The 27,269-nt window shown below is 39.7% G+C and overlaps 1 protein-coding gene and 1 long non-coding RNA gene across 7 annotated transcripts; one reads left to right on the top strand and one right to left on the bottom strand.

The window, feature by feature from the left end:
* The first annotated feature begins 283 nt into the window (after positions 1 to 283).
* LOC128607624 (uncharacterized) lies at positions 284 to 21,198 on the top strand. Of its 4 annotated transcripts, none has more exons than XR_008385926.1 (5): positions 284 to 689; positions 2,310 to 2,654; positions 16,460 to 16,536; positions 19,401 to 19,955; positions 20,561 to 21,198. It is a non-coding gene; the product is annotated as an uncharacterized LOC128607624 (long non-coding RNA). The 4 variants fall into 4 exon arrangements; XR_008385923.1 differs by having other exon boundaries at positions 285 to 689; positions 20,564 to 21,198; XR_008385925.1 differs by lacking the exon at positions 16,460 to 16,536 and having other exon boundaries at positions 288 to 689; positions 20,564 to 21,198.
* Positions 2,322 to 26,933, bottom strand: znf384b (zinc finger protein 384 b). Of its 3 annotated transcripts, none has more exons than XM_053624613.1 (11): positions 26,587 to 26,933; positions 25,474 to 25,529; positions 25,077 to 25,290; positions 19,857 to 19,946; positions 19,577 to 19,719; positions 11,354 to 11,427; positions 10,343 to 10,567; positions 6,655 to 6,822; positions 6,458 to 6,536; positions 2,771 to 2,929; positions 2,322 to 2,663 (listed from the first exon to the last, which is right to left on the bottom strand). In XM_053624613.1, the coding sequence occupies exons 2-11, from the start codon at positions 25,525 to 25,527 to the stop codon at positions 2,322 to 2,324; spliced, it is 1,548 nt and encodes a 515-aa protein (XP_053480588.1). In that variant the 5' UTR covers positions 25,528 to 25,529; positions 26,587 to 26,933. The 3 variants fall into 3 exon arrangements, with proteins under 3 accessions (XP_053480588.1, XP_053480578.1, XP_053480595.1); XM_053624603.1 differs by having other exon boundaries at positions 25,077 to 25,317; positions 26,587 to 26,930; XM_053624620.1 differs by lacking the exon at positions 10,343 to 10,567 and having other exon boundaries at positions 25,077 to 25,317; positions 26,587 to 26,926.
* Positions 26,934 to 27,269: the final 336 nt, after the last annotated feature.

Raw genomic sequence — 27,269 nt, 5'->3', positions numbered from 1 at the left:
GCTCAATAGCCTTTGAAGGGAATGATGTACAGTCAAACAAACAACTGTAAAGTGTTCATCTAGGTGTCAGGTACGATGCACACCTTGCAGATTTTTGATATTTATTAAAATTATATATTTTGTGTATGAGCCCATTCTGTAGTGAAATACACGGCAATATTTATATATCATTTATCAAAAATCTAAGAGGTGTACATTATAGCGGACACCTAGATGAACACTTTCCAGTTGGTTATATGACTGTAAGTCATTCCCTTCAAATGCTATTGAAGTTAGAAACGTGTTTAACAATGTCGTATGTAACTTTAGAGACGGTCCCTTAATTTCCGCATACCCGCGAGTATTGAACGTCCAACGTCAAGCCAACTTTATTCCAGTGACGTACATTTCATTATGACGCCAAATTGCGACCAAGAGAGATGGATCATACCACTCTGTTTGGGGATTTTTGTGTGTGTTCGTTTTTAACATTACTTAACATGAATAAACACTGTAGTGCTTATAGAAGTCAAACTTAATTTAAAGTTCAATTAATTAGCGGGGAAGTTTTAATTTGAACTACGCTGGATAGAACACACGCCACTATAAAACACCCCCCCCCCCCCCCCAGGGTGAATGGTAGCGTCCGTTATTTTAAAAACTCCAGTGTGGCTCTGGGAGGCTAGTAGGGTTGGGCGATCTGATACCAGGTAAATATGGATACTTTTTACTTTTTGAAAACATGCACTTGAACTTACATGTACTTTCCTGTACTGGAGAGCAGTGCGTCATGATTTATGAGGTGAACGCATCGTTAATATGCTAAATCTCGCAACATTTCCATGACCATGAAAAAAAGATTTTGCGATTTATGCTCTCAACGTGACTGGAATTAGTTATGTGTATGTTAAAACCCAGGACAGATTTTAAGCATTTTTAATAAATAATAATAAAAAAAGTAAATAATGCGAAATATTTTTATCTAAATAAATAAAATTACTGGAAAAGAAGACACCTTAGTATCAATATTCTTATGTGAGGATCAACCTCAGTATGGAAAGTATCGATACTTCAGGATCGATCTGCACACCCCTAGAGTCTACGTGTGTGAGTGGTAAAGACCACAGACAGCTCAAATAGCTATAAATAACTAAATACTGATCATGTTATTAAATGATGAGTTGCTCTGTGGTACTACTAATGACATTTTGCTGCGGTTTAATCAGGTATTATTACAATAAAAAGATGCAGATAAAAGGAAAGTTACAAAAACACCCAAATTAAATTTTTAATCTTAAATATGATTTTGTAAATATATGTGTAGCCCCCCCCCCCCCCCCCTTCTGTTTACAACAACTGGCTGGGTGAACAGTGTTGGACATAAAAAGATACTCAAACTAACCATATTTATGACACATTTTACATTTTATTATCGTTTTCAAAGGATAATTAATTCTATTCTGATCGTATTAATGACTATGATAGGGCGTAGGGTCCATTACAAGAGTTAATACTAAGATGGAGTAGCAGTAGACTAACAATAGTGAGCGTATTACATCATCCACACAAATGAAGAGTGAAGAGGATTATTAAAAGTTCATGCCAGAACTCAGAGAGCTTGTGACTGGCTGGTGCTGACACTCAGGTTCCTCTTTCTTTTTTTTTTTCCTTTTCCCCTTTCTTTTTTTTTTTTTTTTTTTTTTTTTAAACCACTACTTAAAGCATCCTTTAACTTGCACACATACACACAATATACTAGATAATCAGATATACATTTTTTTCCCAACCTAATTAAAAACTGATTTTCCCTTTTTAAACTTTAAGGGCAAAAGATCACATGCATATTGCGCAACATAGCGAAGATGTTCATGTAACTGTCCGTTAACAGCAAGTGTAAATTTCGTAGTGTATGAGTAGATAGAAATATCTACAGATGACAACCACTGTATTAAATAAAAGCTTTCAAAAGGTCTAGCCATAGATGGGAATCAGGAAGAGCAGGATATCTGTTAAGAACCAAGAAAGTTAAAAAAAAGAAAAAAAAGGAAAAAAGAAAGAAAGAAAAAAAAAGAAAAAGAAAAAAAGGCATTTTCTCAATATTTCAGTTGTCCATTACTGTACTTGTTTAAGTGAACATGAGCAGGCCTAGTAGGAAATTCCTTTCCACCAGCATATATTTAATTTAATCAGTCTTTGCTTTTGTTTTTCATATCTAATTTAGGTGGGCCTCTCGTACCTGGAGAGGTCATGTAAGATCACGTCACTATTTATTCCTTTCCGCTGCACCACTTCTGTTTATAGAGTCTTTGTTCACTCTTTTCTTCCCATAGGCCTCTCCTACCTCATGAACTGAGGTGTTCCACCTGTATGGCCGAGGCCTCCACTGTGATGCACAGGTCTTTGTGAGAGGACAGATCAGACACGCTGACTGTTTTGTACGAAACGTCTGCCGCTGTCACTGGTTTGTACTGCTGCAGGTCAAATACACATGGCACTCCCTCTGGCTGTTGGTAAGCGTTGGTCCTCTCAGCACGACCTGCTGCAGCTCCTTCCGCACCTCCTCCTGCACTTCCTCCTCCAGCACCTCCTCCCCCTGCGGGGCTGTGGCTCTGCTGAGCTCCCGAGGGCGGAGTGGGTACCAGGTCCGGAGAGTGTTTCCGCATGTGCTTTATCAGGTACGTTTCCTATAAGCAAATAGACAGACACATGGATCATTTTAGAGAAGAAATTAAATGCTGATAATACATAAGGTATAATACATGGATGCTTTTGGTCAAGGTTATTGCCTTACTGAAGTGTAGGTGCGATTGCACAGGCCACAGGAGTACAGCTTCGCATGTTTCACTGTATGGGTTGAGAGATGGACCTCAAGGCTCGCCGAGTCCGTATAGCCACGGTTACAGTGGTGGCACTTGAATGGCTTGTCTTTGTTGTGTTGGCGACGGTGAGACTGTGAACAGGTGATAGATCATTAAAAAACAAGGCTGATATCAACCAAATGCCCATCTGTGGCAATTTGCCATGTGCCTCAAAGTTGTACAATATATTGTGCATTAATGTGAACACTTGAATTATTTGATTAATAAAAAAAAATCAAACAAGACAAATAATTAATATGTGTTAATGTTCATACAATCAATGATTAAAATAAGCTCACATTTACTATGTTTACATGCACGTCAATATTCCTATATATTAATCAAAATTGAGCAATTCTCTAATCGGTATCGAGTCATGTAAACACTGCGATCCGACTGGCCGATTCAGATTAAGACAATATTCTGATTCCCTAAATTCTGATTGCCAGCCCTGGATTATGCATGTTTTTGGAAATCTGTTGCATGTAAACACCTTATTCAGAAAATCCACTGAAAGGAGCTCTAGGCGCATGCTCAGTCCACAAGGAATTGTGGGTGCTAACAGATGCTTAGCTGTAGGCTAGGTATTTAGGAATGGCAACTCGAGGATACTTACAACAACCATGTATACACTAATATCCTGCTGCCTGTACGCATATAAACATCGTACTCGGAATATAGCTGCAACCCGAATATGAGCATTAAACGGAATTTGATGTGCATGTAAACAGTCAAGGACTAACATGTACCACCACCATGTAACATGTTTGGGATTGTTAATTCAGAAGTGAAGCTAAAAGCAAGTTCCAATATTTACGCCAGTTAAACATGTCCCAACATGCTGTAATTCAGTTTTTGCTCATTTATGTTGGACTCATCTTCAGTCGTGGATTCAGTAAACATTAGTCAACGCAGGGGTATTTAGTTAACATTTACTTAAATGTCAATTAATATGTTAACTTACATTTGAACTTTGTTTAATGTTCGTGGTCTATGTGGTTTGCGCATGTTAACTAACGCTATAAATAATGTTGGTTAATTAAGGGAACCGTAACATAATTTTCAATGTACAAGTATACCCTCCAGTTAAAATCCAATTTTAAATAAGTTCTATTTAGCAAAAGAATCATGACATTAACTACACAAAGTTCCACGCTGTAGGATTTATAAGTGCATTATTTTACAGCATAGGTCATTAAACCGAAAGTTAAAATATGGTGCCGTTATTAGAGATATTCCAGATATATTATCTTCTTTTACATTGCAATTAATTCCAAATAAACACCTTTACCATGGAAAAGGCCCCCCCCCCCTTAAAACTTTACCAAAAATAGTATTAAATATTTCCAACCAACATTCGTAATTTGATAATTGAAAAATGTTTTTTCACATAACTGGTGATGGTCATGTCCCTGGGACAGTTTAGAAAGGTTGAGAATAAAGAGGGACTCTTGGAGAACAGTGGTACAGGGGAGTAACATTTCAACAGTTCCAGCCATTTAAAAAAAAAAAAAAAAAAGCCTAGAACATCCTGATAAGTAACCTTTTTGCTTATTTATCCATCCTTCTCAATCACTTGTAAACCAGCAGAAGGCCATGAAAGATCTGGCTGAAGAGGCTGAGCAGAGCAGCTTTCAGATCTGGGTGAGGAGAAAGGATCAGTGTTGGGGTAGTAACACCTAACCCGAGGTGTAGTTGCAGGGGGTGGAAGGGCGACGTCCCTGCCACTGCTCCTCCACCAGGAGACGTTCCGGGGTTAAAGGAGCGAAACGCTATTGAGCGGTGGTACCCGACTGACCACCCTGAAGCTGACCTATGCCATATGGAATCGGTGGCACTGAACACACATTAACTCTGCCAATGGGGCTTGTCACAGCATTAGTCACTAGGGAGGCCTGTATGGCTCTGGTTGCGTTATGCAAACATGCCTGAGTGGTATTAGGTGTAGTAGTAGTTGTTTTCGGCATACGACGAAAGGATGTTAAAAGCGGGAGTAAAAACATCAAAGAGCCACTTGTTAGCTAGCCAGGAAACTCTTGGCCAAACCTAAGCATCTCTTACCACCATTTTTTTTTTTTTGATGCATTTAGAACAGAGGCGTAAAACTCGTTTATGTAATGGGCTACATTGCGCTTAGTCCAATATCAGGTGGGTTGGACCAAAAACCAAAATGAGTTTAGTGACCTCTAATACATCAACTCTTCCTCTACAATGTGTTCATTTATCCACACTGCCTTGCAGTAAGTACTTTTCCACATTCTGTAGTGTTACAACGTGAAACTGAAAATAGGCTTAATAATTGGTATAATGTGTTATGAAGCTACACAAAATAACTCATAATATTGAAAGGGGCCATTATTTGTGATTGCATAAGGATTCACCTCCGTTAATACGAAGCGCTAAATGAGTCCTTTCGGAAAGAGACATGTTTACAGTGTCGAGTTTAGCTTGCTAATGAACAATTAAATCGTTAGCACATTTTGTAAGTAGATACATTTATAGTTTAATGCTCTATAGTGGAATAAGAAAAAGGTAAGAGGTGCATCCCAAAATCGCAAACTTATGCACTATTCTGTGCCATTTTGTAGTAGAAATGCTGCGAGTAGTGTGTTCAAACTGAAAATACCAACAAGGAGAAGTGCACAAGTACTGGCATGATGCACTTATTCAACCAAACTAAAACGAAGCATGGAATGTTGGGACACTTCATGCGTTCAACGGTTGCAGCTCTGCTTACATAGTGGAAGAGGGGCGGGGCTACCAGGCACTGACAATGGATCAAATTTTCCCAGAATAAAATAATTTTTTTTTTTTTAAAAGGAGTGTGAAAACCTCAGTAAATTAATTTCTTCATTTTACTGTTTGTTACCTTGAAACTGTGAAATTAATTGTCGTTGACTCTGGGTATTCTGATAAAGCTAGCGGCGTCACATTACATGTGTTGGACATCGTCGAGTGTGAAACGGCTTATACCTCTGGTTAGTAAAAAAAAAAAAATCTTTCCATTTGAGATCCAAAAAAAGAAAAGAAAAAAAAAAGTCTTCCATGAGACGACACTGCCCTTCTAAAATGCACACACTTGACAGTAGAGTACATAATGCATAGTGTATAGCACCTCATTTGGGACACAGTTGTGGTCTTCCATCCATCCATCCATCCATCCATGGATGGATGGACAGACAGTTGTGGTCTTTTTAAAATAAAATAAAAATATGATTTTAAATATAAAACACAGATAAATTCATTTAGCGTGTCAGATTAGAACCTTTATCGGGCCTTATGTTAGATACCCCTGATTTAAACTATCACACTCTCTCTTAGAAGACATTTATGGAAGGAGCCTCGGGTGTCAGTACTTTTTAAAAACACGGTCCTTTTAAAGTTTCCCATCACAGGGAAACTGTTCAGGACAGAGGAGCTTGTGCTTCCCAGTTTCTCAGTCACATGACATGCATTTTTTTTTTTTGTTGATGTCATTAACGTCAAGGGGGGGGGGGGGGGGTGGTTGTTGTTGCTGCCTGCTGTTATAATGTAATAGATAACAGGTACTAATTAGTCTTGTTCTAAATGATATAATATCCACCAGAAGATTTACAAATCAGAGAGTTGATTCCCTATACCTGAAGATTTGACAGCTGAGTGAAGGCCTTCTCGCAGCCTGGATGGGTACACTTATACGGCCGGTCTCCTGTGTGGATTCTGTACAAATGGGAGCAGGGAGTTGGTTAAAAAAAAAAAAGGTAGGTTTCCTTTAGAAAATTAAAAGACGAGTGTAAAGTGAGCACGCTAATGCAGGTGGGGAGATGAACAAAGCTACCTGTGATGCTGCTGTAGGTGGCTGAGTTGCCTGAAGGTCTTCTGGCAGTAAGAGCAGGTATAGGGTTTCACTCCGGTGTGGATCCGCACGTGTTGGGCCAAATAACTGGTGTTGGCGAACGACTTCGAGCAGTGCGGACACTTATGGGGTTTGGATTCAGTGTGGTTTCTGTATGGAAAGAAAAGCAGAGAGAAGACGGAGAGTGAGAGAAATTTCAGTGGTACTATAATTCACAGAGGACTGTATATGAATATCTGTAAACGCAACGTGGTATGCTCCTAGCTTTAGTGTCATGCAGAAACCCGAGTCATCTCAGTTTATTCTCAAAATTATTCAAACTCCTCCATAACTGATTCGATTCTAATAAACTCGCCTAAATATATCCCTGTCATAAACAGCACTATATTTTTAGCAACATTTACAGCAGTTTACCAATTACCACCAAACTCTATAAATATGTGCTATTATACAGTATATTTAATACATGTTACATTAAACGCAGTAACACTGTATAGCAAAAATAAACCCTTTCCATATTGGAGTCATAATCTACTGACATTTCATGATCAAATTCAAATGGCGGCTGGACGACTGATGAAGGTGTTTGTTCTAGGTGACTGGAAGGCCAGATCCATCAAGTCCATGATTTAGCGTCAAATTTCCCCAAAACCTGCAGTCTATAATCATGCTGTAGAGAGTTTGGCATGGCACAGGACCTTTCTGTGACCTCTATTATACTGCTCCTGCTCTGATTTAATGTGTTTGTGTGAGTCTGTGCAGTGATTGAAAGTCAGAGCGAGACGTCTACAGGCGATAAAAAGGAGCAGAGGGGGGAAAAAAAAATGACAGGTTTGAACAGTAATGGAAGGTGTGACAGGAAGGAAACGAGGGAATTCAGAAATAGAACAGCGCAGAAGTGTAAGAAAGCAAGAAACGTTCGAACAAAGACAGACACGTTACTGGCTTCTTTGAGTCACTCATTCAGAAACTGGTCCAGCATGAGGTCTGTGGCATGCTCAGATATTTTAAGGCGTTACAAACTGCTCAGGCTTTTGCATCTTTGTACGAATTTGATTAAAGCTACATACCTACACATAAAGTACCTACCTAACTCGCTCTTCTGTTTAACCATACAGATGACGTTATGTTCCTCTAGGACAAAGTTTGACGTTAGACAGCATTTCCCTGCGTCCTACGTTGCTACTCCATGTCTAAAGGACCTTGCTACAGAAAAGCCAAGAATAGTATCCTAATTCCCTGGCAGCACTGTAGGACATGTCACATCACGCCCTTTCACGTAGCCCTTGTCTGCCAGCAAGGAACTAGTCCTGGTGCTTAATCTCGAAGCGTTCCAGATCTTCCACCACAAATGAGCCAAAACTCTGCTGGTCTATAATCAAGAACTGTGGTGCTTGGAACATGGGGGTAGAAGTCGCGGTGTCACTATAGCAACTCCTCAATTTTCTGCATACGTTAATAGACGGCGGAAACGACTGCGAAAAGAAAAACATTGGAGCCATGAATCAGTGCCGAGTCAGAAACGGACAATTGTACGGACAGCTGAACAAAACGTGATATGAGAGTCATTGTTAATGCTGATAAAACCTGCTTTAAGCAGACACACACTTAGAATAAAACCGGTAACAGGGTGACAAATGTATGACTTATACCCTCACTGGCCTCTTTAATAGGAACACCTGTAGCCCTGCTCATTCATGCAATTATCCAAATCAGCCAATCGTGTGGTAGCAGCATAAAGCATAAAATCTTGCAGATTTCAAGATCGAGAGCTTCGGTCAATGCAGAACTGCCGCTTACGTGACGGGGGCTTTTGTTTAACCAGACCGTGTGTAAACGTTAGAGACTGTTGTGTGTTAAAATCCTACTAGCTTAGCAGTTTTTGAAACGCTCAGTCTGACACCAACAACCATCCCTCAGACAGAGTCACTGAAATGTTCGATGTGAACATTGACTGAACATGTATCTGTAGAATTTTATGCATTGTGCTGCTGCCAATTTGACGATTGGCTAGTTGGATAATTGCATGAAGCAGTAGGTGTACAAGTGTTCCTATTATTTTTTTGTTATCGTTGTGGCCAAAAACGCTTTTATTTCTTCAAATTATGATGTGACGGAGTTTTTTGTGCTGTTTTTGCAGGAAAGTACTACAATTGGCGAAATCGCAATTTGCCAAATTTGAAACTGGCTAATTTTGCAGTTGAAATTTGTTTAGCAAACGAGACGTTTTAGCTGTACTCACATTCGACGCACGTGAATCGAACAGGGCTTTGGCTGAATGAGCGTCGTGACGATGCCCAAATCTGCGGACAATCCGCAAGTAATTTTGAAAAACTGCAAGCCCCTCCGAATATTCCGGCGTTTGACTGAATTTGCGTGAATTTGCGTGATCGCAAAATCCCGGAGGGACTTGATTAACGTGTCCAGGAAGTGACCGCGTAAGACGTATTGTTGTCCGCGACGGTATCGATGAGCTGCGTAAAGGCTCTGAAGTATTAGATTTTGGATGGTGAAATGGTGTACGTTCTTATAATCCAGAGGTAATACGTGTCATGTCCTTCGTGATGATCACTTGTTCAGACTGTTAGGAGTGTATTGGCAAACTCCTACACTGGATTACATAACGGTTCATAACCATGTAAAGTAGAGATGCACCGATGTATCGGCCGATAAAGGCAATTTTTGACGCTATTGGATATCGGAAGATTATATCCTGTCAATCAAAAGAGGGCGGGAAAACACATGGATTTCATGCTGTGTGTAAAGATGATGTCTCTTGTGTGGAATGATGACAAAACTGCAGTCTGTAATCTCTGCACTGCTAAAATTTTACACCGGACGCTGCAGCAGTGAAGCAGTTTTGGCGTCGAGTCTAATTTTTTTTTTTTTTTTGCCGTGCTGCTCACGGTGAATTAATGCACCAGTACACAGCTGAAAGATTTAAATGAAGATGAGTTTGCAAAAAAGTATAAATTACACAGAAAAATATATTTGTAGAGTATTGTATTTCATATCCAGTTAATGTTAAAATAAAAAAGTTGATATTATATATTAGCAGTTTGATGTTCAGTGATGAAGCAGAAATTTTGTTTGTGGGGAGTGAATGTGAGACTAACAGGAGGTTTTTTTAGAATTCAGTCAATGTTAATATGAATTAATAACATTCAATAAGTTAAGAAATCTTACTTTAATCTTCAGAATTTAGTTCATGTGTTAATGTTAATTAGAGTAATGTGTTCTCTGTTTGTGAGACCAGTTACTGTGAAACGACTTGCTGAAATGAAGAGAATAAGGTTTTTATTTGCATTTCTTTTAGAATTGTGGAATTAATTATTATTCATTTAAAAGAAGGTAGAAAAGGCAGAACTATCGGTATCGGCTGAGAAATTTAGTATCGGTGCATCTCTAATATAAAGTCCACTGGTTCCCTGAACAAACACCAGCTTGGGCTTGATGTTCGGGGGGAAAACATGGGAACAAACTGATACCTGAACCCTAAAACACTGCAAACCCTGTTGATTTCAAATTAATTAACTGTAAGCCACACATACGCATCACGTTTTGACTGTTGAGCATTAAACTGTATTTTTTAGATCTCTCTCTCTCAGACACAAACACACACACAAAAACACACACTCCACATCCTGGCGCTCGGTGCATCCTCCAGTACCGTGTGTGCTGCTGTAAGTGACTGAGCTGCCTGAATGCCTTCTGGCAGTAGGAGCAGATGTAGGGCTTAGCGCCGCTGTGGATGCGGATGTGCTGCGCCAGGTAGCTGGAGTTAGCGAAGGATTTGGAGCAGTGCGGGCACTGGTGCGCCTTCACCTCCGTGTGCGACTTGGAATGCAGCTGCATGTCTGACTTATTGCAGAACGTCAGGCCGCACATCCGGCACCTACAGACACACACACACACAAACACACACACCGGGGAAGGAAATAGGAGGATGGGGAGAAAGGAGAAACACAGGAGCAAGAAGAGGTGAAGAGAGGGAAAGTTTGGGGAAAGATGATATGGGGTCATGGGTGAGTCGAGGTTAAAGAATGAACGCAGGAGGAGAAAGTGAGAGGAAGTGTGAAATGAAGTGCAGTGGAATGAAACGGGGAAGGAAAGAGAGGGGACAGAAAGAGACAGCCAGAGAGTGGGGTGGGGGAGGAAGGGTGATATAGGAGGGAGGGAGAGAGAGAGAGAGAGAGGGAGAGAGGGGATGAGATCAGTGAAGAAAAACAACAGAAGGAAACTGTAGACTCTGCCGACAAATCAGAAAGATGAGAAGGAAAGGCAAGACATACAAGCGCAGACAGATGAAGGAGACAGGAGTGACCGAGTGAGTGGAGTAGAGTGCTGTCGTGTGGCGGAGTGGGTGTGTGTGGAACTGGCAAAGCCATGCTGGCACATGCAGCCAACGACACACACATAGTGAAACGCTACTTATACTACGCAAAGCCAACACACATACGGACCGAGACACATTCAACACAGCCTAAGAAGCACAAGCGTATGAGTGTGAGTGTGTGTGTGTTTGCTGGGGGCCATGCATTGCTGCAGTGCAAGTGGACAATGCACTAAAGGATCGCTATTTCAGTCCTGCCTGTGCTAGAAGCTTTCAGAAACACACACACACACACACACACACACACACACAATCACAATATGCATGCTAACGTCCGAGACACTGTACCTGTAGGTCTTTGATCCATCCTTTCCAGCAGGTCCTTCATCAGCAGAGAGATCATAGGGGTCGGCAGGATGATGCTGAGGAGAGGATAGAGAGCATCTCTACTGTTAGCACGTACACACACACACACACACACACACACACACACACACACACACACAACCCCCCACAGCCCCGCCCCCACAAAAACAAACAAACAAAAAAAAAAATCCTAACTCTTAACACAATGGAGCAACACATTCCTGTTCCTATATGAAGTGAATAATTGTAAATTTTCTTCACTTATCAATTTGTAATATGTTTGTATGACAGCTCACACAGGAGTCACATGCTGGCCCTCACAGAACATAAAATTTTTTAGATTGTGTTAACACAACATTTCTCACACACTTCAATCACTTTCTGCAGAGCGACAGCACAGCGGCTCATACGAGGAGCTGTAAAGTAGGACATGCATCATGCCAGTGGGAAATATACAGCACTGCCAGACCGATAAAATATCAAACTTTTTTGGCTATCTAACACGAGACTGGGCTGGGTTGGTGTCGTTAGCCAAGGGGAGACACAACTAAGCCATCACTGTATGGGTTTAGCTGTTATGTTATTTCACTTTCTGCCCAATGTTGTCCTTTAAACACTGTGTAAATTGAAGGCTATGAAAAAGCTATTAAATGTATCTCTGTGTGCTTTGCTATACACGGTGCAAAGGATTAAAAAATAAATATTAACATTATATTTTGAGAACAAAAAAACAACAGATTGTCCATAAGCTTTAAAGCAGACGTTAAATCACTATAATAAAATGCTAAAAAAAGAAAAACAAAAGCACAAACTAAGTGTTAAGTGGTGAGAGGTTGAATGTTCTGCTTTAACACACACATTCACTCGTCTGAACACAGTAACGTTACTTTATCCTGTAAATGTACAACACTTCTTACATTTCTATACAATCACGTGTTCTAACCCCAATACAGTTACCGCTCTCAAAAAACACAATTACTTTTGTTTCTAAATATCGCTAAATATAGCATCAAACAACATATTTGATCAAAATGAATATTTTAGTCAGAGTTATTGCGCTTCCTGTCTATTGCGCGCTGTTTGATTGACGCGTATGCTTGGACTCGTGCTCATGGAGTGAAGTTTAACGGAGACTCGCTCGCTGTCAGGACGAGTCTTTACATAAAATAGAAATACTGGAGTGAATTTCTAACATTTACAGATAAGGATGTAAAGGTAAACGTGTCATTTCTGCACTGAAGAAAACATGTCTGGAACACATTAAACAGCACATGTCTCAGGCTCCGACACGACAAGCCACGTTAATACACTTACGAGTTTGTTTGAAGCGCATAATTTAAAACAAACATTCTCACGTTTTAGATGACCCGGATCGTGCACTTTTCCCGAAGCAGCTCACTCTGTGACCTCCGCAGTTTCTCAGATGTGATTTATTTTTAGAAATGCGTCCCCCCCCCCCCCCCATTGTGAAGTGACATCACTGACCCGACTAATCCATAATGAAATTCGTGGTCGATTATTATCGATTAGTTGTTTCACACACCTTGTTTTCCTGCTCAGCATGAGAGGATTTTAAAGTTTTAGGGTCAACCCCTTTACTGCTCTAAACCCTGTCTGACTGCTCTCCTTTCACTGAAGATACAAAATTACAACACTTATCTACTTTTACAGGCGTTCAGTTACGTAGTGACAAACAGCTCCAAGTCGAGAATTATTCAGGGCTAAATGAGAAATGTACAGGGCTACAGCCCCTAGTAAGTAGTAAATATAGTTTGTTGGTGCGTTTTTGGTTGTGCGTCCTCCTGTGACTCTACACCATTTCCTTACTCTCCACTGCTTAAGGACTGAATAAAATGCTTGGCGTTTATGCATTTTAAAGCGGATGGAAGTTGTACAATGCTGCAGTTATAGGTCAGGCACTTTCAGAGGTGTTTCACCAACTTGCAGAAATAATTCACTTCCTCAGACAGCGAGCATGTGCTTCTCCATCAGTAAGAGTAAGTAAAAGATTCTGGTTAGACTCTTCGCTGTCCTCCATATTTAACTGGATCACAAAGCTACCGCAAGGTTTCTTTAAATACGACGGCTTGGCTGCCACTGCTAGCTGTTGTGAAGTCAGTCAATCTGACTTCCTGTTTGGGGGGGAAAAAAAAAAAATCACATCAATGTACAGATTCAAATCACAGCTAAGAAGCTATTTCATACAGACTCTAAATGGCTTAAATAAAGAATCCTTATTAATCTTAGCTTCACAGATTAGTTAACCCTTATACTCAGCCTTCCCCAAATCCTTTATTTAGTTAACAAGAAATTACTTAAAGCTGTTGAATGTAAGGTTTAGGATTTCAACCCTCTTTGGTTGAAATGTGCTATTGCAAGCTACTTGTGAAAGAATATTTTGCAATGTGGGCTGTGTTGGTGCTTTGCATGCATTCATCTCTCGTGTCCAGTCAACACACATTCGGGGATGATTCAAACCACTGAAGCCCACTATTCAGTATGCCTAAATTGTACAGCCACCAATGGTGCAGCGACAAACGTATTTAGTATGGCAGTATACTTACTGAAAGCAAAGGATTTTTCAAAGATCACTAAAATATAAAAAAAACAAAAACACACCTACACAGAGCAGACACATTCAACGACTCACTCTTGCCTGATATAACCGAGTTTGGTTAGATGTGTTTTATTCACAAATGTTGAAAAGTCTGCTTTTAATGAGTCATTAAGGTGAACTAATCGGTACTGGTCACTGCCATGCATGGAGTCATTCCTTTCATCTAGTTCCTGCCAACAGGCTTTACAATTTCAAACTACATTTGTACTCATTAGACCAAAGACTGCCTCTAGCATCAGCAAATCTGTTAAGAGTTTTGATATATGATTATCGAACATCTGTGAATTGTGTAAGCCATGTTTGAGTTGCGTGTGTGCCAGTCATACTCTTCTGCCCCTTGAGTCAGCGAATGCTTTTAGCCATGACTGACATTTGATTCTGCATTCAGCAGCTCGATGTTTGTCATCAGCAAAAGATTCAGTGATTTCAAAAGATCTTCTCCTCTTCTCATCCAGTAGAATCAGGGAGTTCAAGATCATTCAGTCCAAGCTGGAGATTTCCAGTGTCTCAGTCTCACACTAGCTGGCCATCAGGAGTTCTCTACAACTTCGGTAGCAATACAAATCCCGCACTGACTACGTTTACATGGACAGCAGTAATCTAATTATTGACCTTATTCTGATTACGGTGTTTATACGAGTCGCTTTTAGAATATTCCTTTCACGTACCCGTTTTACATGTTACAGAACATAGTTCGATTAACGGCACACGTCCCGCGCCACGCCGTCCGACGTCCCTCCAGAATTTCACGTATCAGCATACAGTTGGTCTTCGTTATGGAACCGTATACAGTTTTGGGTGTTTCATTTATAATTTTACGAAAGCTTCAAGTGCAGTTAATTGTTTGTCGTGCTATACGTGCAAATAGACGACTGCTTGAAGCCGTGGGCTGCGTCCCAAACCGCGTACGTACATACTATATAGCAGCTGAAGTACATGCATTTCGCCTACTATATACTGCAGTAGGTAAGTACACCGTTTCGGACACAGCCGTGCTCTCTTGTTTGCCGTCAAACAGTTGAGCGCTGCCGTGTGTGTACGTGTCCTGTCGCGAAATGCGGTGAAAACTCACACGATGTCAATAATGTGATTAAGGTGTTTACATGTCTGTAATACACATCGATAATGTGACTAATACACCACATGTCTTATTTCGATTTGTGTTTACTTCGAGTATGACTTTAGTCAGATTAAGGTCATCAATTATCGCCGTTTACATGCTCGTTTCTTAATCAGAGTATCGTCTTAATATCGGATTATTGTTGTCCATCTAAACGTACTGAATGAGGACAAACCAGCTGACTATCATCTATAATTCACTAACTTCCCACCAAATTAGAGAACAAATAAGTCTTCCAAAAGCTACAACCATACAAATTTTACACGCTATACCTTTATAATCGTGGCAAAATGGTGTGTTTCTGCCATGCTTTTTTAAATTGTTTTTTTTTTTTTACATTCATGAAAACACTGTGGGAGTGTATTTTGCATGTGCCATGTTGCAGGACATGCCAACTCTGACAAAACACTGTGTGATACAGTTTTAATCAAGCTATATTAATGGTAAGATCAAATTTATGGCCACAAAGCAAACAACTTCAGTGTGATGTTCTTTGTGTTGGTGTGCTCTTGTTATTCAGTCCCTCCTGCAGAAATAAATGCAAATTCAAACGCCGCAAGATTTGAAGGAGCTTGCAATTTTTCTAAATTACTGCAGATCATCCGCACATTCGGGCCAAGACGTGTCGTATGACGTCAGCGCGACACGTGTTCAGCCGAAACTTTCGTCGTTTCACGTGCGGCGAACACGAGCACAAGGTCTCATTTACCAAGAAACATCACTGCGGAAGACCGTGCAAAACCATTACCAATAATATCTACACGAAAGTGGAGGCAAACTGTTTTTCACACCATGCAACACTGTCGTAGAACATAAAAAATAAAATTAAAAAAATCAAGTCTGGTGTGTAACTTCTGGACCACGAAGCATAGAAAGAAAAATAATAATAAATCGCTGCTGTGCCTCTAATGCCAAGGCAAATCACCATGACTAACGCGATGGCATGTTGTAAAACTGATGAATAGCTTGTGTTCTGTTAAACTGCAAAAGAGTACAGATGAACATAAAACAAACAATGGGCACTTCAAAATTAATTATTTATTTATTTATTTATTTTTTTACATTTTATGTTAATGAATTTCACAGATTTTTTTTATTTGGTGCTAAATTTAAATTGAAATGTTGAAATTTTATTTTTCAGTTATTTTCAATATTCCCTTTTATATATATGTATTAAAGCGTTCAATGGTTCTTGAGGTCAAAAAAGTAATAGAAATGTGTACTGAATGCTGTCTATGACACACTTTAGAAATCAGAGAAAGTGATTATGCAGGTCTTCACTGGTAGTAGTTTAAAAGAAAAATCCTGCACTTTTCCAGCATCTCCTTCACATTTGACTCCTTTCCAACAGTGGATACATGACGTCGAGACCCATCTTTTCACACTGAGGACGACTGAGGGACTCGTACACCACGACTATTACATAAGGTGCTAACTTTCACTGATGCTCGAGAAGGCAACACGATACACTAAGAGCCAGGGGGATTTAAATCAAATATATTTTTCTCATTCATAGGGTGCTCATAATTGCTGCACACCTATATTTAACAAAGTTTTTTTTTTCTAATAAACCTGTGTTGTGTTTGCAATTGTTTGATATCCATGAGAGCAGAGTATTTGTATGAATTTTTTTAACGAAAGATCAAAAAGTTAAACAATAAAGACAATTTTTCACAGCCTTCTTTGCTCATATTTACCAAGAGTGTAAATATTAGTGGAGGATATATATATATTATATATATATATATATATATATATATTATATATACATATATATATATATATATATATTATATATACATATATATACACATATACACAAACCACCCTTTGATTAGGTTGAAAAAACTCAGGACACATCCTTTTGTAATAGATAAACCATTTCTCTATAATATTAGGCACTGTAGACGGATCTGAATGGCTTTAATAAAGAGAAGAAAAGGTCACACAGAAGCCTACGCTACATAGTTATTCAAAATGTCTGTGTAAATTGTGTCTACACTAAAATGGAAGCGCAAAGAAGCAGGCTATTAGGGACACACGGTCCATATTATTTACATAAAATGACATTTTCGTTCCAGATTACAAGCAATTCAGTCATCCAAATATGAAATATGAGAAAATTAAAATGATAATAAAAAGGCCTTCATGGCCACTTTGTTTTCAGTCACAGTTTTGTACCCCAGTGCAGATGAATTCTCTAATCTGATTGGTCAACAGGCCTTCGTTCATTTTCTATGAACAGCAATAACACAGTTCCAAATCACAGGCTCATATTAATGTGCTCTTTCTAATTACATTTAGTTAGCGTTGCTATAGTGAAAACTCACCGTGATTTTTATGGTGGATGCACCACACAATCTAAATCTAGCAATAAACAGATTAAAAACGTGCTGCTGTTTAACCAGTCCCTCCAGGATTTAGCTTTTTTTTTTGTGATCGCAGAAATGAACACCAAAAAAAAAAATCAAGCACACACTAAGCAATATTCGGACGAGCTTGCAAAGCCATCTTCGACTCATGTGCGTCGAACACGAGTACAGCTAAAAGGTCTCATTTACCAACAACCAACAACCATCACTGCGAAAGGCCGTACAAAACTCTTTTGTGTAACTGCAATTTCGGTAGCTCAAGTAGTTTTTTCTCCAAAAACAAACAAACAAAAAAGCACAAAATAACTCGTCAAGCTGCATCGCAAATTGAAAAAAAAGAAAGAAAAAGCAGCAGCAAAATTAAGCATTTTTGGCTGCAACAATCAGAAAGAAAGCTCAGCGAAATCCTGTACGGTCTGTTTAACAAAGAAAAACATATCATCCTTGTTACTGTAATGTTTTCCGTGAGGATATGTTTAACATTTTGCCAGTGGTTTGTTAACAGAGTTTAAAGGCCCGTTCACACCGGGACATTTTTTTCAGCGTGTTAAACGGTCTGTTTTTCTATGCGTTGTTTTTAAACTCCAGCGACGTGCTGAATGAAAGTGTAAATTCTGTCATCCCTGATAGTAGATGGCGCTTACTGAAAAGCATAAATACTCCGGTACACAAGGTGGCGCGGCACAACTTTCCGTTTCGGACACCTGCTTATCACTGAGAAGAAGAGAGCCAGTATTTACCTCTTTGCAAATAACCGTTCACACACTTTTTGCAAACTGGATAACAGTAAATGGATTTTTCAAGCAGCAGCGGCAGCGACGAAGAAATAATTGTTCTGTTGAATGAGGAAAGACGACGGAAAAGAGGCCGAAATTGGATACACCCCATAGTTAAGAGAAGAGAAGAACATGAGGAGTTCCATCGACTGATACAAGAGCTGAAGTTGTATTATGAGCGTTTTTTTCTTTTTACTTACAATTTCTCGGTGAACTTGCATAAGTTTGAATCATATCTATTGCCTCCAAGTGTCAGTTTTGTGTCAGGGGGTGGGTTTTTGGTACTTTTAATTTTGTTTTCTTTCTTCTTCTCAATGACATATTTGGGAAAGGGAAGGGAGGAGAGAAGAGAAAAGGTAAATGAATCACATGAAAATTAATAAATAAATTTAAAACGTTGAAAAAAATTAAATAAAAAAAATGTTCCTGCACATTGATGAAGTGTTGTAGTCTTTTTTTTTTTTTTTTTATGTGGTCAATATGATCATACAATGATGCATTAATGGGGCACTTAGCTATTTGAAGCGGTCAAGAATACTTAAAAGAGACACAAACTTATCATATACTGTATATAGTCAGACACTAATGCATTTTTTACTGGGTGAGATTAAGGTTTAGTTTCATGCTTGCGTCTCTTTCAGGTACTGACGTGTGCTCGGCAAGATAGTTTTGTGCTTGAGCGCCACCAAGTCGTGGTTTTTATGTAACTTCAGCAGCTCCGGGCAAGTGAACAAAAGCACAAATCTCATTGGTCAGCCAGTTTTTAAACTAGCGCTTCAAAAGAAAACCCCAAAAAACTGGACCCCGAGACCTAAAAAAAAAAAATTCTGCTTTGACGCCAAGCGTTTTACACGTAGGCGGGAACACTCCCGTTGACAGCCACTGATTTAGACACGGTGTGAACAGGCCTTAAGGCTTTCTTCTTTTCACGGTCTTTTAGCTGAATTTAGCTGAGCTGTGATTTGAACTCACGACCAAAGCCTTAAACACTGAGCCACAATTTCCATGTGATAAGCTGTGTTTTTTCCTTTTCTTAACTACATCAGAAAATCAGATATGATGCTAGAACATAAGTGATAAAAATGTAACTATAAACAAGATAAAACGTACATTTCATTCTTTAATAAATAAAACTCTTTGGCAGATTGCTGTCGTACAAGAGGAATGAAACGCTTTCAGACAGAAGGATCATCACACCATGCTGTCGTCGATCGTCACCGATAACAGCACGCACCCGGTCAAGTTTGATTCCTTACTTTATAACTCATTCTAATCTTCTGAACCGGTACATTTATTAAAAAAAAAAAAAAAGAGACCTACCTGTCCAGCCAGGTGACTGAGCATCAGCGAGTCACTTCCTGTCGGGGAGCCCACCAACGGGAGTGTGGCCTTCTTCTTCCTCCCTCGCTTTGATGGTAACGGGATGACGACGGGGGAGCAGGACATGCCATCGTCTTTCTTGTCTGAGAGAAGTATTAAAAGTATTCATTTGAATGAATACTAAAGAAGCGGAACATTATTGTTGCAGTTTTTTTGTTGTTGTTGTTGTTGTTGTGTGGCTTCTCTTTCAGATTATGAGCAGAACATAACACGGTGTTACCTGCGTGCACTGTTATCATAGTGGTTGTCGGATGCCCAGGGATTAGAGATGGAGCGGAGGATACCGGAGACACCAGAGTGACTAAGCCCGCTGAACAAAGTGAGAAAAGGAAAAGAAGACAGGTTAAAAAAAAACTAAACAAAACAGCTGAACAAAGATAGTGTCTATGTTTACATGACCAGTTTGTTTCAATTGCAGTTTCCTAATGAACAATATTTATTTATACACATGTAAATGGTTCAGATTCAAAGTTAGGTGCATGCCACGGAGTGAGGTTTTAGTAACAATGTTCCAATGTCTGCTCGGCATGTTCAGCTTTTTAATCATGCTGCTAGCTTTAAGAACGAGTTTTTAATTATTTCCGTGTCAGCAAAACGTTATCTAAGTGTAATATCTGAATGGATGGCGAGAAGGAGAGTAAAGCTGCCAAGCATTTGATATTCGCCTGACATTCAGGAATACGGCTGAGCACTGCGAATACACACATCAGTAACGCAGATGTATAATGCTGTTACTCATCTTCTCATGTTACCAACATTTAAAACACATTCATGCGGGAAAAAAACCACGATCAATGAAGGTTTTATCAACGCTTTTCCTCCTTTTTAACCGTGTTAAAGTTCTGGATCCTTGCTGAATTTCTGGCGAATAGAAAACAGTGAATTTTACTGAGATCAGCTTGTGTCCTCGCATCTGCCTCCAAGCAGGGTTGTGCCATATCGTATCGTCCATGATATACTGGTACAGTTCCTCCCCACGATAAGGATCTGTCGTCTCACTGATGACGTGTTTACGCGCCGCAACGTGGGCACGGAGAACGAGAACAAGCACGGCAGATGGCGGAGTTCGAGCTCTAGATGAGGAAGAAGAATTCACCTGTGAAAAAGGAGCTTCCTCAGTAATATGGGAAGCGGTCTGGACACAGCACTCTCACTCGTATTTCCTGGGGTTAGATTATGAATCCTGCGAGTACTGGAGTTTGCATTTTCAATGGAATTTTAATTTGTGAATAAAATACATGTTCTACTTTTTTTGCCTATTAATTGGTATAGTTTAGTAATTGATGAGGAGCAGGATTAAGTTGTACTTCTTTGGATTAATGCTTGGATCAAGGCTCTCAAGACTGTATGCTGATGTGACTTTTGGCCAATTTTATTTTTTATTATATTTTATATTATATTACACACACACACACACACACACACACACACACACATCGTCATCTAGGTCACTACCGCAAAAAAAAAAAAAAAAAAGTATCGTGATTATAATTAAGTCTATCTTGCTCATCCCTACCTCAGTGCTGCCAATCCGACCTCACAATTCTTTTAAATAGATTAAAATGTGTAACGTGGACTGTTGTTCTTACAGGGCAGTTTTATCGTGACTCAAACCCACATGCGCAAACACACAAAGGTTTACACGATTATTATTCTTATATTTAATGGATTATTAACATTGCCCACCTCATTCAATCAGATAGGTGGATACAGCTATGTCCTGGCCTCGGCTGGTTTACTCTATTCCAAATTAGGTGTATACGTGAAGGTTGTATATTCCCATTGAGCTACTGGTCGGATTATTATATAGGCAGCACGTAAACATCCCTAGTCACACGGGTCCTACGAGTCACAAAGTATGCACCGTCACTTCTGATGTTGTGCTGCTTTCAGGGTAGTAGGTGTGTGCTGATATTAAAACCTTCGTGTCGCGTTAATTGCCCAAGCTTTCACTTTGCTGTTTCTAGAAAAACAGCGACTTGCGAGGGATCTCGCTAATTTCTTTGTTTGAACTTTCTGTTTACAGTTTTTCCAACCCAGAAATGAGCTTCAACCCCAGAGCAGGAACAGGTGAAGGCAGGGTTGTGGAAAAGTAAACCTAGCCTGTAAACATTTTCGCTGCCATTGCCATTAGCCCGACAAGCAGCAGAGTGCTCGAAAACTGAACAACTGCTTCTTTAACCGAGAGGCGTTAATGAAACCTCTGCAGTGTCATCATGCGTCATAACTTCCTGTCACACTGAGTCACAGTAACTTATTAAATTTAACTATGTAAATGACTTGTCTAGGAACATTATTAATATGCCTGCAATTCCAAAAAGGACGGAAAATGTAAGCTACGAGACAAATCCTCAGTTGGAGCAACAGTTATATAATAGCTGAGGAGTAGAATAATGGGATTACGTTGCTAAGAAGACGACTACACGTTTGGCCAAATGAAGCGACCTGCCTTCTAAATGAGACGTTCATTGACATAAATGCGACGCAAAATTGCTTTCCAATTAAGCCGGTGAATTGCTTAAAATAACAAAAAGGACTAAAGGAAACAGTAATACTGTTCAGCACATAGTCACGAGTCTATTCAAGAACGTGTACTTTGCTGGTTGTTCAAAATGCTTTCAGTAACAGACAACAAATAAACAAAGGACAATAACTGCAGTCGTGAAAGAGGAAGTTGCTGTAGTTTTGGGTTCCTTTGCAAACAGAAAAAAAAAGCCTGATGAGACAGAGGAGGAGGCAGTACATTTGTCCTATAAATGGTGACAACTCTGTTCATGCTGCTGCTGCTTCCACGGCTGAGATCACAAACAAGTAAACCAGAAAATGTTTTAAAAACTGCCTCACCATGTAGTGGTGAAATCGACAAATGTTACATGTGGGCCAGCCGCAGATGAGGAAGGTCTCAGAACAATGCAATGGGGTTTGTTTTTTTGAGGCACCAACTTTACCACTGTAAGAGCACTTTCACATTTGGAGAGGTTTTTCCCCCCCAGACAAAGTGCTGTCTGGAGCAATTTTGTTGCTGATGCGTGTGTAAAAAGAAAAAAGAGAACACTTCTGTGCACTCTGTATCCATGACAATGCTCTTACCATTTACATTTTTTTATTATATTGTTCTTTTTGCACTACCTGTTACATCTAACACGTTCACACTAGAACCATGTACTGGTCGGCGCTACCCGGTCATTTACTGTGCCCATTGACCTGTTTTAATAGTTACTGTATTGTCTTCTGGTGTTTGCACGTGCACTTTATATAGAATGTGTAGGTCTTATTTAGTTCGGTGTCTCATGTGGTTAGTGTCGTGTTTTATGTAGCACCGTGGTCCTGGAGGAACGTTGTTTCGTTTCACTGTGTACTTTACCAGCTGTATATGGTTGAAATGAAAACAAAGCCACTTGACTGGTCCTAGATAGTATCGGCTAACTAGCTAGCTAGATTTGATTCATCATTATCAGTAATGAAGATTACGATTGGTTTAACGCTGATGATGAGGAAGCTGTTTGCCTTTACTGTAGCTTTTCAAGAATTAAAAAAAAAAAAGAAAGAAAATCAGGGGAACAATTTGTGCAACTTTGTGTACCGATGAAAGTGCCAAAATCAGGCAATTTGTTATTTTAGTTACAATGCAATATTGGAAAGCAAATATTCAACAGGTTGTTAATCTACTTATATTGGTTCAATAACAAGAATCATTTTTTCACCAGGACTGTCCTCCTTGTTGTTGTTTTTGTCACTTGCTCCCCACTAAGGGAATTTTTTTTTTTAAACTAAAAAAATAAATAAATAAAAATAAAAATTGGAAGTGCTCCACTGTGACCAAAAACACTTTTAGCAGCACTTTTTTTTTTTTTAAAAGAAACGATTGCCTTGTGCCTGTAGAATTTCTTGTAAAACATGAGCAAAGAATCAAAGCAGGGGGTATGTCACTATTTTAAAGTGACCATCATAATAACACAGGGTATACCAAAAGTCTCCATACATAAGACTTTTTAGCAAAATGTAAAAATTTTATATATATATATATAGACTTAGACAAAAGAAGGACGTATCATGCTCATGACTGGATCGGGAACATGTCGCAAGGTTGCGATGGACTTTCCGGAAGCGCTGCACTTTTACAGCAGAGGAAGAGGGACGATTTACACAAAGAGAGTCACATAGTACAATCTTTGTAACAAAGATGTCTGCAGATTATGACATAGCGGAGGATTTGCATGGTCTTTTTTTTGTCCGCTCTCGCGTCGACACAACACGCACGCGTCTCGGTTCCCTCATGAACGCGCGTCGGAGATCTATGCGGAAGTGAAGATGTTTTGTGAATAAAGACTTCATTTTAGTTTATTCGCGCACACAAAGCATTCGTGTTGCTTCATAAAACTGGGATTAAACCGCTGGAGTCACACGGATTACTTTTACGACACCTTTATGAAAGTTTTGGTTACTTGGACTGTAAATAGAGAGACAGAAATCTCCCAGGTTTTATTAAAAACACCTTCGTTTGTGTTCCAAAGATGAACGAAAGTCTTGTGGGTTTTTGCAACGAAATGAGAGTGAGGAACTGATGAAAGAATTTTCATTTTTGGGTGAACTACCCCTTTAACAGGAAACACGGCAAGCACATCACACACGACAAACTTATTAAAGTGCACCTATTATGTTTTTTCAAATATTACCTTTCAAGTAGTGTGTGTTAGAGCTGTGAATATAAAACATTTGCAAAGTTAAAAAAAAAAAAATCAAAGTGCACGACAAACGGAGTTATTGACTCCCAGAAGAAGGAACCGATTCTGAACAGCTGAAACGAGTCGTTAGTGATTCCAGACTTACTTCCTGTACTAACCTACTTTGGTTTGTAATAAAAAACCCCGCCTCTGGTCTTCACTGGCTGCTCGCTGACAGACGGATCTGAAACACCTTATGGTAGTGGGCGTTTCCTTTTTGACACATCTTGACAGCGGTAGACCATTCAAAACAGACTGGGACATCTGACCAATCAGAGCAGAGTATGCTCTCTGAAAGGAGGAGTTTAGAATGAATCCTTTAGACCGGATCATTTAATGAGTCATTTGTGACACTGGGGGAAAAAGGTAATGACGCAATTTAAATTTTGAGCACATCAAAGTGTTTTTTGACCTTGGATGCATGTAAATCTATTGCATGGGACCTCTAAAACTAAATTAGGCACGTTTCAAAACCAAAATAGGTGCGCTTTACCAAATACAAAAAGGCTAGAAGCATTGCGGTCTAACCGAGATGCGGACATCCACTGACGAAGGCACAACTGAGGTGGTGCTGGTGTACATACTCCCCCACACATGGAGACTTTTGGGACACCCTGTATTGTACACGTTAAATATTGGTATGTACCGATCGCTAGCACACGCCTACTGGACACGGACTCATTTCACAAACCACAATCATCTTGAATCTACTGTACCAGCTGTCATGATTCCGGTGGACGGTACGGGCACCACAGTGATGCTGTGTGAGGAATGGGGCGGATGCGCTTGTTCCTGCTTCAGCGCCCGCCCCCCGGCCGCTGCATCCATGGCCACGCCCCCCGCAACTGCCACCACCGCTGTGGTGGGGTAGTGGGAGGAGCCATGCGGGTAGGCAGGGTTTTTGTCCTGTTGGCCCAGCTGCTCCTTCACCTTGTTTAGAAACACAGCATTCTCAATCTGACACACACACCCACACACATGAGGCATTAAAGGAAAATGATGTGGACACATGGTTTTAAGACAGGTGCAAGCGCGTACACGTACGTGTGTGTGTGTGTCTGTGTGTGTATAAATTAGTGGACGGTAAGGAAGGCTGCATGAATTCGTTCTCACCGGTCCTTGCACTGGAGACCAGAAGTAGGAGTTAAAATGGGAATCCTCCATCATTCCTGAAGGAAAACAAATGAGTAGGAAAATAAATAAATAGTGAAAGTACAACACAACACAAATAGACCATCACGCTCAATGTCAGACCAGTGCCGGGGCTCACTTCAGAAATTTGTTGTTGTTTTTTTGTTTTGTTTTTTTTAAAATTATTATTATTTATTTAAAAAAAAAAAGGTTATTGAAGATGGAAAGGGTCCAGAAGGTTCTGTGAAGAAATGGATAAACTACAACCTAAAAATAAATAAATAAATAAATAAAAATTGAGTGATTATTTATGAAGGAGAAATTCAGGTTTGTAGAAGTAAATAAACTGCTAGAAACATTAATAAAATATGCGATATCATTTTTAAAAGAAATGTTCCGGAAGAACAGCGGTCATAACTGAGGTAAATGGAGGCCCATGAAGCTAACAGCTACATGAGGGTTAGCATACGGCTCAGAGCTAGACCTCTCTCTCAGCCCGGTTAATAAATAATACCGGATTCACTGATTGTCTTTGTGTAAATCTGGAGCCGTTTGTATCGCAGGCCACTTTAGTTGGCGGGCTCTTTTTCTTCTCGACACACGCAGCTCAAAATACACCTCAAAGCCAGACACAACAGACCATTTGCTTATTACTAATTCAAAACAGGAAGTGTTTTGGGGGGGTTTATTTGAAAAGAAAACGGTGCAGAGCAAAATAAGATATAATGTTTATTTAAAAAAAACAAAACAACAACAACAAAAAAAATCAGCCTCGTCGGTGACTGATGCAAATTCATTAGCAGCCCGTAACATTATCTTCTGGGAGGTGTAACGTTAACTCACATTCAGACACACTCCCGCTGTCGGGCCCGTGGAAATAAACTGGAGAAAAAAAAAAAAACAGAGCACACGAGGATTGGAGAGAAAAAAATAACAAGTGAGAAGGAGAGAGAGGAAAAAAAAAAAAAAAAAAAAACCGTCGACGCCGAAACCGAGGCTTTACGCAGGACTTCCGGCACACGGAAGGCGACGGAGGCCGAAATTAACAGCAAAAAAAACAAGGTTCAAACGGGAAAAAAATCAAGCCTAAATTACCCAGTCGTGAAGACTTTGGTTCCCCTCGCCCGGGGATTTCCTCCGCTCGGGATAGTTTGTGAAGTCGCTCCGAAAAACACTCAAGTGAAGAAATTCAACGAGTTTTCGTTCCTTCGGTTTTTTTTTTCTATTTTTTTTCCCTTTTCTTACGGAGTTGCCCGAACTGTCTACGCTCCACTTCCTACGGATGAGGTCAAATTTGCGCGAACGTCTTCCGTACGTAATGATGTCATGTCCGTCTAGTAAGGTCAACTTATCATCAGGGTGCGTCCACAATTGAATGCTACGTACACCGCTACGCATTGGCAACCGGGAACTGTAATATTTACCTGGTTTACCTAATACATAGGACATTCTGGGCTAAGATGACACAATTTTAATGTCACAGGACATCCTGAAAGATATAAACGTTTATATATTGCTGTACCGGTTGCTAGCGTCCCTTATTATTTTATTACTTTATGATCACACAGACACGTTACACAAAATGCTTTGCAACGTTGTAGTGAATATGATTTCACCGTTTCTACATGGAGTAGGCTGCTATTGCTGGTATTATAATTTAACAGGAACGTGTTAATGTGTCAAATTGTGGCGTAATGGTGGTGATGATGATTATGTAATTAAATAATAATCATAATAATCATAATAATAAAAAGGCCAACTGTGAAGGAGCTGGAGAG

Source organism: Ictalurus furcatus, chromosome 1 (assembly GCF_023375685.1).
Source record: "Ictalurus furcatus strain D&B chromosome 1, Billie_1.0, whole genome shotgun sequence".
Classification (NCBI taxonomy): domain Eukaryota; kingdom Metazoa; phylum Chordata; class Actinopteri; order Siluriformes; family Ictaluridae; genus Ictalurus; species Ictalurus furcatus.
This window is presented reverse-complemented; position numbering and strand designations above follow the sequence as displayed.